The sequence below is a fragment of the Myotis brandtii genome, unplaced genomic scaffold (genome assembly GCF_000412655.1).
Source record: "Myotis brandtii unplaced genomic scaffold, ASM41265v1 scaffold516, whole genome shotgun sequence".
Lineage (NCBI taxonomy): Eukaryota > Metazoa > Chordata > Mammalia > Chiroptera > Vespertilionidae > Myotis > Myotis brandtii.
Genome location: NW_005369676.1, coordinates 442,092 through 456,228, shown reverse-complemented (window position 1 = coordinate 456,228; position 14,137 = coordinate 442,092). Strand labels below are relative to the sequence as shown.

The window sequence follows — 14,137 nt, the reverse complement described above, 5'->3', positions numbered from 1 at the left end:
GCCTGGGGGTGGGCGATCGGGGGTGGGGCTGGCCAGGGTGAGGGACCGCAGGTGGTTGGCCAGCCAGCCACACCCCCTGGTAGAACTCCAGGTTGAGGGGGACAGTTTGCATATTAGCCTTTTATTATACAGGATGGTCAAAAATATAACTAAACGTGCTAATACCAAAACATATAACCCGAAAAACTTAAAAAAAAAAAAGGTTCCAATCCTCATTTTGGTTTACCTTGCACCATGAGCATGGGCTCCCTGCCCCCACCATGGGCCAGCATCTCCCTTCGGTACCGCTCCCCTGTCGACCTGGGGAGATAAGAGACTGTTACCCTCACGCACAGCTTACTCCACCCCATTCACAGGTGTCTTGAGTTTCTCAAAAGAAGCCACACTGATATCATATTCAGAAAACCTGTCACCATGCGATAATTCAGCTCTTAATTTTCTTGCTTCTAAAAATTTAATTCCAATTTTTAAAATTATTCTAATGAGTAAAACCATATATTTATTATAAAAGGCTAACTATATTTTCAGCTGCTTTGTAGCAAGCAATCTCTTCATAGAAAGGATTATTTCATATACGTATTGTATTACAGAATAAGTAAGATTATATCCTCTTCATCATCTTTAGGATTAGTTTACAGTGAGATTTGAAATTATTTACGCCATTTTTTACTTTTATAAAAGAACTTGAGATGGCACCTAACAAAAAGAAAAATAACATTCTGAAATGTTATTTAGAAAAAAAGCTGGCAGGAGAGAATTAATTACCCTGGGAGACCTTGGCTGAGGATAATAGCTAAGGGAACAGAAAACTGGCTCGGCAGTGTGTGGGTGGCAAAGGCAAAGGCAAAGGCAAAGGCAAAGGCAAAGGCAAAGGCGAGAACAGCTCGTTTTCATCTGCAGATACTCTTGGTCAGCTGGATTCTATAAGGAATACTGTCTGTAACACTAGGTCAGGAAGAATTTTTATAGACAGAAATTCTCCAAATTAATGGCACCTGGAGACAAGCTATTTAGTGCTATTCGTGTATTTTATGGAAGATGCAATTCTTTTACTGGAAATGACCACACTATGATAACATAAAATAAATAAATTTTGATGGTTTCATTCCATTCTTTCTGTAGCATCTTTATGTATGGGCAATTTTGTGAACATGATTTCTAATCAGAATTTTTGACAGCATTACCGTATCAAAAATATGTCCCTATCAAACACTAATTTGGGTTACATCCTGCAGTGAGAGCTAAGGCAAAGTATGTCCAAAAGCAGGAAATGTGGACAGAAGGCTGGGCCTTCTCAGGGAATAGGGGCAGGTGAAAGGGCCCGATTCCAGCCTCGGGGGCTTGGCATTTCCTCCCAACCACTGTACTCTGCTCCCCTGGCCTGAGTCAAACTCCTGCCACAGGCCTCCAGTTCTCTGCCTGCCTCAGCTCTGTCCTGCCTGGCTTCTTGATATCAGCTTCCAGCTTGGTAATTTTTCAAAAGTGGGATCAAAAAGGATCTTTGGACAGAGGTTAGAAATTTTCTAGTCCAATGAGTATTTTTACTAGCTTACTTTTACATGTCTATAAAACTATGGCAACTACATGTCCAGGCAAGAATGCATATATAAACAAGGTATAAATACTTGGAAATATATGTATTTAAGAGTATGTGGTTTTCTAGTAAAGTGTAGTTCCTTTAAAGAAGATAATATTTTGTCTATTTTATAGAAATCTCCAGTAAAGAAATGTAATCCCCCCAGACTGATTTATTGTGGTTAATTTTGGCTTTATATCCTTGGAAAATAATAAACTCTGAATAGCAGACCGAATGTCTGCAAGTGCAAAGGACTGAACACAAAATAACATGTGGGTACCATGCTGTAAAACATTTAAAAATTCTATTACATCAGATTCAAAAGATTTGGAACTGAATGTGATTATTAACTGCTGAGAAAAGCCAAACCTATGTCAAATTGTATGAAAAGTTGAGGGGGTGTGCAGGAAGTGGGGAAAGAGAAGGGACTAGGAATTAGCAGACCTAGATTATAATCTTACTCCACCCTGTTAACTACGAAGCCTTGAACAAATAAATCTGTTCTCTCTGAACCTCAGTTTCCTTTTATAAAACCCACTGGCTGAGCCAAAGCTGCTGAGTGTAAAATAACATGCCACATGAAAACTCTAGGGCTTCTAGAAAGCTAAGATTTCATCCATCTTAAACAGTGTGAGAGCAGTCAAGAGAACAGTCATCCACAATGGCTGCCTGACATTTGGAGATGTACATATTTATTTGTGTGGTTAGGAGATAAAATGCTTTCAATGACTATCAGACCTGATCATAATTAGTGGTTTGCTTTCAAAGGCAGCTCCTTCTAAGGACTCATGGAACCAGAACTTGACTTCCTGCTGTCAGAAGGAGGCCCAATTAGGGAGCAACAGGAGCTCTCCCGTGCTTCTTCAACCAATAGGAGCCTTGTGATGACCCTCTCAGGCCCTGCTCTCCCTCCTCCCCAGCCCCCATGTCCTTCCTCTGTTGTGGGGAAAGGGGTGGCATACTTGTCCCTAGATGAAATTTCCTGTGGGCTCATTAAAGCTCACCACATCCACTGGCTAATCTGATGAATTATGATCTGGGAGAGGCCAGAAGACTCCACACAGATGTTCCCATAGCCTTCTAGACAGAGCTGCAGGCTGTGTTGTCGGAACCACTGACTATCCCATGAGGACAACGATGAGGCAGGGCAGTGGAAAGCCATGTTGGGCAGGTACCCACACTGTCTGAGTGGCAGCAGGTGGAGCAGTCCCCACCCCACCCCTTTTTTTTTAACTGTCACTGCCTTTAAAGGTGAAGGAAAAGTGCTCCAAAGTCAGGCAGAGGGGCAAGTTTCTAGAATAAACTGTATGCTAAGGTCAATAACCAAAGTTTCCAGTGGTGCTTCTCCCAAAAGAAGAAAATAACAAGTCCTTTGTTAGGCAATAAAGAAATGAGGTGTTCCTCATGAGGGAAACTTCAGATGCTTGGCTGAAAATAAGGACACTTGTCAAACAGGAAGTACTGGGTGCAACAAGGCACTGAAAACAGGCGAGGCTGGAAAACTAAGAAAACCTACAGGAAAGGATGAAGACAAAGCAATCTGGGCCCATTCTGTGCAAAGGCACAGAGCCCTCACATAACGGGTCCCCGCGGGCATGAGGGCAGAGCGCCAGGCTATCAGCAGCGGGTAAGATAAGAAAGTTCGGGACCAGGCTCTGTCTCTGAAAGGGTCTGAGAGAGGTTTGGACTGAGTGATGACACTGCCTCAGAAAGCTTCGTACTGTGTCCTGAGTGGCCGAGGATTCTCAGAGCCTGACTTTGGATGTAGTGAGGTGGGGGGATTACAGAAGTTGAGAGGAACATTTTATGCCCTACTCCCCTTATTACCTGTTAAAAGGATCCTGTAGGAAACATTCCTTCCAAACCATGGAAGCTACTGCCCTGGACATCAGGTAAGAGTAATACTTGGCACCATAGCCCACGAGGTGACTGAATCGCAGCTGCCAGGCCTGCCAAAACAGAAACACAGCACCAGGAACAATGAAGTCTCTCTATTTGCAAATGTTATGTATGAGAACACAATGAGAGCACATATGGAAATCTGCAAATGTTTTCATTTAAATTTCACCCTAGAGGGCCATGTCACTCACAATATTAATTTTTTTTTCACATTTTATACAGTTTTGAGTTGGACTGTGTCTCCTCAAAATTCTTATGTTGAAGCCCTAACCCAGTGGTTCTCAGCCTTCTGGCCCTTTAAATACAGTTCCTCATGTTGTGACCCAACCATAAAATTATTTTCGTTGCTACTTCATAACTGTAATGTTGCTACTGTTATGAATCGTAATGTAAATATCTGATATGCAGGATGGTCTTAGGCGACCCCTGTGAAAGGGTCATTCGATCACCAAAGGGGTCACAACCTACAGGTTGAGAACCGCTGCCTAACCCCAGAACCTAAGAATGTGACTATATTTGGGGAAGGGGACTTTAAAGTGCTGATTAAGTTAAAAGGAAACTGTTAGGGTGGGGCCTAATCCAATAGGACTGTTGTCAGAAGGGGAGAGATACCAGGGAAGGGTGCACACAGAGGAAAGACCACATGAGGACACAGGAAGGCGGATGCGGTCTGCAAGCCAAGGAGAGAGGCCTTGAGGAAACCAAACCTGACATCTAATTGTTTTGCATGTTTGTCACTGCTGGGATTCATCTCCGTGACAGAAATGTAGAGAGAACAGCCCCAATGCGGTGGCAGAAGTGGTGATAATGGAGCAGGGCTGGACTTTGACACTGACTCCAGCCTGTCTGGAATGCCTGGTCGTCAGCAGCGAAGAGGAAACTTCAGGTCTGGCACGGAGTGCATTCATTCTTTTTGAGGACAATGATGTAGTTATTAAAGAAAGGCCATGTGAGTTTTCATGCAAGAATACTCTTCTCTGGAAAATTATTTTCCTATGAATACTGCTCTTTCTCTGTACCTAAAAGCTGAAAATACCTACATTCTGATTGGTTAGTAGGTGAAGGGTTATCCAAGTGCAAATGCATAAACTACCATAGCATATGCATTCATGGTAACACTATTAAAACAAAAGCTAGATTTACAAACACTATCCTTAAAATACATGTTTATGACTTTAAAATTTTTATTTTTTTGAAACAAACCTGACATGCAATAACCCACTTGTATTCCAATGTATGCTTTATCTGACATTCAAACTTTAAAAAAAATAAATTGAAGCCTAAGTTTTTTTAAACCAAAATAATCATTACATAATAAATCTTTTAACTCCCTAGAAAATAAAGTATAATTCTCACCACAAATCTATAAACTAGAAAAGAAAATGCTACCTAAATTATTAAGGAGCAAATATTTACCAAACATAGATGGTTCCTTGATCACAGTGGTGTGGCAAATTTTAGAATATACTCTGAGTCCTACACCCATTTTAATGATGAAGTCATAATGCTGATTTTCTCTAAGTGTGTCCCATACTTTTAGACAAGTATTTGCCTGGACTGGGCAAAGGGGCTGTTATAAAGGAAGGCATGCCGGAACAGTCAGACTAATGTAGAACATGACGGTACCAGGGAAGAGATAAATATCCTCATATCCACTACCCCCTTTTAAAAAAGAATATGATTAGAAGTAAGGTGGGCACCTTGCCAGTTGTGTCCTTGAAGGAAAGAGATGTGCCTCCTCCTCCTTGTCCTGCATCACATGGGGCCATCTGTGGAGGTGAGACCTTAGCAATGGGGGAGCTGAAAGTAGGAGTGTGGTCTCTGACTCCCTGTGGCCACAGTGCTGGGAGGTGTGCTCACATGGCAGCTATTCTGGGTCTGTTACAGTAACCAGACCAGGATCCTTTCTAATTCGCCTCAGGCACAGGTGCCACCACCATGCAGCACCATGAAAATATGAAGATTGGTGCGGCAGAAGCCCTTGAGGTTCAACAGTGGCCTTGCCCGGGGCTCAGAGAATGTGACTGCACATTCTCTTGCCAACAAGTACCCTCAGGGGGCAGTGGAGAGCATGGGAAGATAGAGACAGGCTTTACACCCTGTTTGCATGCAAGTGGTAATTAAATTGAAGGCAAATAGCCAACGACCATCTATGGATCAGATTCTGTTATAACAAACTTTGAATGACTAAATTTTTAGTCCAAGGGTAGGGTCTCTTGGAATTCATTTATCATCTATACACAGTTCTGTGTACTCTGTATTATTTAAAAAAGGGATCTATGTCTGTTTTTGTGTTATGCTGGAATCTTAATGTACCACTGGTGATCTTTTCCATATAAAGCCATAGGCATGTGATTGTATCTTCTGTAATGGAATATGACTGGCTGCTTTAACACGATACTCCACCAATACTGGGTCTCATGCTCTTAATGATATAAGTCTCTCTTAGGGTGAAAGCCCCAAGGCTGGTAGCACAGTTAAGGGGCTCTGTCTTTGAAACTTTTCCTTCTTGGTGATCTGCCAGAACAAGTTTGGCAGCCTTTGCTGTAGTGAGCTGAGTTTAATTTTGTTTAGATTTGAGCTGAGTACAGTTTGTTTTCTCTTGAAAGCAGGCCTACTTCAATAATGGTATTTAATTTGAGCTAAGAAATTTCTAAGTTCCTTAGTTTCATCAACTTGTAACTGAGCTCCCACATAAACAGAGCAATAAAAATAAGACCTTTCAGAAGTGTAGAAAGAGACATCAGGATTTGTGCAATGCACAGTGTCCTGAAGTGCCACAGCGTCTGTCTTACACTAATGTCCCCACTTGGATACAGATATTTTAACAAAGTGCACACCTCACTGTATCTTGTTCTTTAATTATAGGTTTGATTCCCATAATACTTCAAGACATGCCGAATAAATTATACCTTTCATCAGTGGTTTGTAAGTTTATGACAGACTACGACCTACAATTTCACTGCTATTTGACCACAAATGGCTAAATTCCTGCTAATTCAACCTAATATTAAGTTCTTGTTGCCATTTCACTCATTCATCAGGAAAAATTAAAGACAGAATTTCATTTTAAACTCTGGAATTATGTAATATAATTTCATCTTATATCTTCTTCCTTTTAAATTGAAGTTTTCTTCTTCCTAAAGGGCATTTATCAGGTGGACAAAAGGTTTCACTCCTCCTTCAATGTGCAATGTGTGGATGTGATCTCAAAAACAAAGAATTCAAGCACTTTTGCAGTTTCTCTTTTATTCTGTCTAGAGATGTAGATTTCCCAATCCTAACACTATTCTAAGACACAACTATTAAAAACTTCCCTTGAGTTAGATAATCTCCGGGACTCCATATAAAAGACAAAAACATGGAGCAGGAGAAACAACATGGTAGGAACTCCAAGGATAAGGTAACTCGTTTTAGAACTCAGGCAGGTGAGGCCCTTGGACGATTCATATTTGCTACAGCCCTTTTCCATTCACATAATTTTCCCCCAGCCAAATCGCGGACAGAGCCAGGAATGGAAAGGTAGCAAAGTGGATGGTTACTTGCCAGAGTTGTCCCCCATATCTGTGGCTGATATGTTCCCAGTGGGTTCCTACTAGTAAAACTGGGAATAGTACCAAACCCTATATCTACTAGGTTTTTTTCCTATATACTAGTAAACATACCTATGATAAAGTTTAATTTATAAAACAGGCATAGAAACAGATTCACAACAAAAACTAATAATAAAATAGAACAATTACAATAATATAATTAAAGTTATGTGAATGGTGAATTATTAAATAAGATAGGGTTACTTGAACACAAGCATAGCTCAACAGTCAATCTTATAAGCAAGATGGCTGCTAAGTGATTAACGGGCTGGTAGTGGACACATTGGACGAAGGGATGATTCATGTCCTGGGCAGGACATGGTAGAATGGCAAGAGATTTTATCACGCTACTCAGAACAGTGCACAATTTAAAACTTATGAATTGTTTATTTCTGGAATTTTCCATTTAATATTTTGGAATGCAGTTGGCCACAGGTAACTGAAACTGCAGAAAGTGAAACCATGAATAAGGGTGGACTGCTGTATCTATTTCAGTTTTGAACCTAGAAGAGGGACTAGTACAGAGTAAGCACTCATAACTACATGTTAAATGCTGAATGACTCAATAACCATTTCTTTTATACTCCCAATAGCACATCCTTTCTTCATTTCTAGCTACATGTATATAAATACATTTCGCTAAAATTTATTTTAGAACAATTCTATCAGCGGGACATTATAAACTGCATGAGAACATAAATGACACACATTGCTTCCTTGGTGTTTGTCATACTGAACTGAAAGTTCCTTAAGAGCAAGGACCACGATGCTCTGTGCAAGTCTATACTCTGCACGGTACCTGGAACACAACAGAATTCAATAGTTGTCTGCTGAATGGATGGATGGACAGAATGATAGCTTGCTGGAATGATGAATGTATGAACACTACAGGATTTTTTCAAAGAGATGCTCAATGTTTCTGAAAGACAGACTTTTGAGTGAGATAAGCTCAGGAATAATATCCATATCACAAATAGGAGACTATTACTGAATCTCAGGGTGACTATTAATAGTTTTCTCAAAAGAATTCTTTGACTACATTAATTGATAGGTGATATAGGATTGGAGGCTAATTCTGGCACCAGATCTCCAGGTCTGGACTATGTACAGGATCTATGTAGTGCTTCATAGTGTGTGATTTCAATCTCCTTCAAGCTTCATGGGCTAGCAGTACTGTACAAGCTTATAAAGGCCTTTTGTTCAATATGTACCTGTTATAATTAGAATAACTTAATGATAGGGAAAAAAAAGCAAATTCCTAAGGTAGGACGGACCATTTTGACTTTTCACATTCTCCATGTACAATACAGCTGATTGTGGAGTATCTCTTATGATATCAAATCTATGGCATCTAAAAGGGTTTAACAATGAACCACAATGGACAGGAGAAGCAGATACTCTCCTATCTGCCTTCTGTTCATATTCTCTCTCTTAATATATTTATATAGGATGTCCCCCCAAAATGTATACACACATATTGAATAATTATAAAGGAAGTGCTTATTAAAATACATTTCATTTTCAAAATTGAGCTATCAGCTATAAAAGTGTGTATATATTTTTTGGGACACCCTGTATTTATTCCATGAATTAATATAGACTAATATTTCTAACTTGGTTAAAACCCCTATTGATATTTTATCCAAACCCATGAAACAACAGTGACAAACAGGAATTCTCAATTTTGAATATAAAGTGGCTTTAGGTGTATCATAACTATTATGGTGGACATACTCTCAGGTGGTTTTTATGATCTTGTTTTCCTGTTCTGTGAAATCTCCTCTCTAACCAATTGAGTATGGCAAAGGTGATGGGATATTACTCCCATGATTAGTTATGCTATACATAATGTCTCTATCTGGCTAGCAGACTCACTCTAGGAACCTTTTTGATAGCCTGACGAAGCTAGCAGCCATGTTTAGAAAGCCTGCCTGGTAGAGACCTGGAGGTGGCCTCTGAGAGATAGGGGTGTCCTGAAGTTGACATCCAACAGAAGTTGGGGCCCTCAGTCCCACAACTTCAAAGCTATGAACTTTGCCAAAACCCTGAGTGAAGTAGTCAAGCCCTCAGATGAGAATATGGCCTGGCCAACACCTCGAATGCCTCCTGGGAACCACAAACAGTATGTAGCTAAGTGACTGCTGATCCACATTGCTTTAATCGACTAATACCATTATCTATTTAACAATATGAGAGTTGTGTTCAGAAATACTATTAAGAGAAATAAATCCCTGAAAATATAGGAGGGAATACCTATAGTTATAAAGTATACCTGGTGACTTCATGAAAATCTTATGAGAAAGATATTTTTATAAATATTTCATAAATATTTTAACAGCTTATATTTTACAAATAAACTAAAAAATGAGTAATTTGGTCAAGGCTAATGGCAGAGCTTGTTAAGTAGCCCCTTCTCATTTCCCTCTTCTTCCTCTTAGAAACAGAATCACACTATTCCTCTACTAAATTTGAGCAAGACTTGTGATCATTCTGACAGATGTGGTCATCCAAATTTCCTTGAGGCTCATGGTGGTTATGCAACTATAGTTTTAAGCAGATGTGAATGGAGGTAATGTATCCTTCAAAAGAAAGCCTATCACCTTCCACATCCTCTTACCCCCTTCCTACTACCTTGAAACAGTGAAAACTGGAACCATCACATTGAATCCTATATAATAAAGAGGTAATATGCACATTGACCATCACGCCCTTGTACATGATGGCCGCCCCCATGTGGTCACAAGATGGCCACCCCCATCTCATCACAAGATGGCCACCACAAGATGGCTGACAGGGGAGGGCAGTTGGGGGTGACCAGGCTGGCAGGGGAGGGCAGTTGGGGGCAATCGGGCCGGCAGGGGAGCAGTTAGGCGTCGGTCAGGCTGGCAGGGGAGCAGTTAGGCGTCGGTCAGGCTGGCAGGGGAGCAGTTAGGCGTCGGTCAGGCTGGCAGGGGAGTGGTTGGGAGCCAGCAGTCCCAGATTGTGAGAGGGATGTCCGACTGCCGGTTTAGGCCCAACTGCACAGGGATCAGGCCTAAATCGGCAGTCAGACGTCCCCTGAGGGGTCCCAGATTGGAGAGGGTGCAGTCTGGGCTGAGGGACACCACACACCCTCTCCCACCCTCTCCCCTCCCCCACCCGCCATGGAAGAATTTCGTGCACCGGGCCTCTAGTTCAAAGATAAAAGCCATATGCTGAGAAGCCACCAATCCAACAGCCCTATCTACTTACGTTTGTCTTATTGGGCAGAAGGGGAAAAAAACTTAATTTAAGTAATTGTATTTTGAGGGTCTTTGTTACAGCAAATTTCTGTGTACACCAACTAAAAATCACATGGATCTACACATAGGAAACAGGATTCAAACTCAGGCATCTTTCTAAATTCAAAGCTCATGCTTTCTTGTTACTCCATATTGCATATCCTAGGTATCTAATTATGTGACCTACTGCTTCCTACAAATGTGAAAATTAAAATAATTTTTATTTCAAATTCTTGACCCCCCCAAAACATATTCCTCAGCTACATTTGTGTTTATATTTGATACCTACAACTTGTAACTTACTTTCCACCATAGCAGCTTAAACACATATCAAAACATACCACACAGCTATGTTTACAGCTAAAAAGGAATGTCCTATACAAGTGATGATTAAAGTAAGTATTATAAGTTCAGATGTTGACACTGCTGGACCTGAAGAAGCCTTCTGGGACCTGGGGATGGCCTATAGCTGACAGCCAGCAAGAAGATAGCTTAAGTATAATAATACCAATCCTAAGTATAATAATAAGAGTAAGTTAAAATATTAACATTGCTCTCCAATATGTAAAACTAGGTATCAAGCATAAAACCTTCTCCATATTACCAAACAAATAATTTCTAAAAATACCATGATGAGAATTTTATAACATCCTAATAACAACTAGAAAATATTTTCTATGCTAATGGTAGAATTATGGCCTAATTTAAGGAGACTGGACCCAGTCTTAAAATCATTCCTAACACACTGACAAATCTTTCTAGGCAATTTAAATAGGAACATCAGACACACTGTTAATGATGAACGAAGTACTCACCAGGAGTACATCTCCTTAGTATGCCAACCTTAATTGTCAATTTTATTTTATATATGGTTATTGAAAAAAAAAAGCTTTACAAAACAAAATGAAAACCCTGGAAATATCAGATTGTGTCTATCAAAGCTAACCTTTTAGCACAGCAAAGTTGTAAATGATTCAATAAGGAAAAAAAAGATGTAAATGAATCAAGTGGAAATGCATTTATTAGATGAAACATGAATAGGCAATATTAAACTAATTAAATGAGGTAATAAACAAAAAGTAATAAGCAGGGAGCTGGAACTAAGACATGCTAGCTTTTATCATCCTAATCAAAGTTCCTTAAATACTGCCTTTCCCCTTGCTTGTAACATCTCAAAAGGCACATTCCTTTTCATTCAAAAGCAGGGGTGGGAACCTTTTTACTGCCAAGGGCCGTTTGGATATTTATAACATCATTTGAGGGTCATGCAAAATAATCAACTTAAATATCAAATTTTTAATTAGCCTGCTATATTTGGTCAAACATTTAATTTACTCACCCCTAATGCCTTGGTAGGGGCTGACCAAATGATTTTGTGGACCTTATATGGCCGAGGGCCAGATGTTCCCACCCTTATTCTAAAGGAACCAAGTAATGAGGACTTTCACAAGCAGTTATCTAGACTTACCAAGAAAAACAGTGGGAGGACTCAAATAAAATTACAAATGAAAGAAGAGATTACAACTGATACCACAGAAATACCCAAGGTCATAAGAGACTATGAAAAATTATATACCAAAAAATTGGATAACCCAGAAGAAATGAATACATTTTTCCAGAAACATACAACCTACCAAGACCGAATCATGAAGAAATAGAAAACCTGAACAGACCAATTACTAGTAAGGTGATTGAATCAGTAGTCAAAACTATTTCAACAAATAAAAGCTCAGAACTACATGGCTTCACTGGTGAATTCTACCAAACATTTAAAGAAAACTTATACCAACCCTTTTCAAACTTTCCCCAAAAACAGAAGAAAAGGGAACCAAACTCTTTTTATGAGGACCGTATTACCCTGATACTGTAGCCAGACAAGGAGAGTACAAGAAAAGAAAATTACAGGCCGATATCCCTACTGAACATACTGGTAGATGCAAAAATCCTTACACACCACTATTAAGTAGGTTTTATTCTAGGGATGCAAGAATAGTTCAGCATCCCCAAATCATTTTTTGTGATACACCATGTTATCAAAATAAAAGATAAAAACATATAACCATCTCGATAGAAACAAAAAAGCATTTGACAAAACTCCACTTCCTTTCATGATAAAAACTCAACAAACTGGGTATAAAGGGAATGTAGCTCAACATAATAAAGGCCACAAAACTCAGTTGCATTTCTATATATCAACAATGAACTATTAGAAAGAGAAATTAAGAAAATAACCCAATTTGAAAAGCATCAAAAAGAATAAAATAGTTAGGAATAGATTTAATCAAGGAGGTAATTTAATCTGTACACTGAAATATATAAGACATTGATGAAAGAAATCAAGAAGCTTCAAACAATTGGAAAGATACCATGTTCATGGATTGGAAGAATTAATATTTTAAAATGTCCATAGCACCCAAAACCATCTATAGATTCAATGCAATCACTACCAAAATTCCAATGGTATTTCCACAAAATTTTAAAAAAATCCTAAAATTTGTATGGAACCATAAAAGACCCTGACTAGCCAAAGCGATCTTGAGAAAAAGGACAGAACTAAAGGCATCATGCTTCCTTATTTTAAACTCTACTACAAGGCTATAGTAATCAAAACAGTATGGTATTGGCATAAAAACAGACACACAGGTCAATGGAACAGAACAGAGAGCCCAGAAATAAATGACACATATAGGGTCAAATAATTTATGACAGGATAGCCAACAATAGTGAATGGGGGAAAGGATCGTTTCTTAAATAAATGGTACTGGGAAACCTGGACAGCCACATGCCAAAGAAGGAAAATGAACCCCAATCTCACACAACCTGGGAAAAGAATATGTACCTCTTTATATCATGTGCCTATAACAGTGTGCTCAATAAATATTCATAAAAAGATGATAAAAAGAGTAGAAAAATTAGAATCAAATTACTATAACTTAGATACAATTGACATCTAAAAGTCCAAATTCTTTTTCTAAACGTAACCAGTTTCAATAATCACTAAAATTATAAATATGTCAACAAATAGGTAAAAAATAACTAATTAATTTACTGACCATACACACACACATCTGAATTTCTGAAGTGACAAAATTAAAACTGTTACTAACTTTTATTAACTTCTCATAGAATTAGGCTAAGGTACACTGGTAATACTGAAGAATGCATGACTCTAATATTCATATTATTTTATCCCTGAAATTTGGTGTCTGCACAATATCTTCATTTACCTGGCTTTTACCTATTAACACTTACATAATAACTTTAAATGATATTTACAAAACTTCATTGGTCCAAATAGCTGCTACTTTCAAACTATTTTCTAAAATTCACATGGCACAAGATCTCTCCATATCATTAAACAGTACATTCCATTAACTTTCATTTATGCTTTCTAAAATGTACAAAAGTTATACACGTGCAATTAGGAAATATGTCTTATTAAGGTAAGATAAAATTGAATTAATAAAGATGGTACAAAACACCTTCCCCTCCAGAAATACATAATAACTGTCTCCCTGCCCTCTGTGTAATACTATGAAGGCATTCCAGAAGTTTATTAAGTAATAGCCTATTCTGAAGTGTAGCCTAGGGCTTGTGATAGTATGTCATCCGCAGGTCATGTTACTACCTGTATTTTGTACAGAGTAACTGACAAAAATAAAATATGTGACTGATCCACTGAAATTACTAGGGTTGCCTGCTTTCTGTCAACATGTCATCAATCCTTCCTGATTATCTCGTCTGAGGAATTTTCAAAATTCCTGATGCAACAGCTTTTAGCAATTTCTTACAAAAAGAGAAACTGCTAT

General features: G+C 38.8%; 1 protein-coding gene across 2 annotated transcripts in view; it reads right to left on the bottom strand.

Annotated features, from left to right (window-relative positions):
* Positions 1-14,137, bottom strand: part of MIPEP (mitochondrial intermediate peptidase) — a 213,713-nt gene that overhangs the window by 33,897 nt on the left and 165,679 nt on the right. For both annotated transcript variants that reach the window (XM_014548582.1, XM_005877283.2), the window contains 2 exons: positions 3,404-3,525; positions 227-300 (listed from right to left, as the gene is read on the bottom strand). In XM_014548582.1, coding sequence (XP_014404068.1) covers positions 227-300; positions 3,404-3,525 — 196 coding nt within the window. The remainder of the gene's footprint in view (positions 1-226; positions 301-3,403; positions 3,526-14,137) is intronic.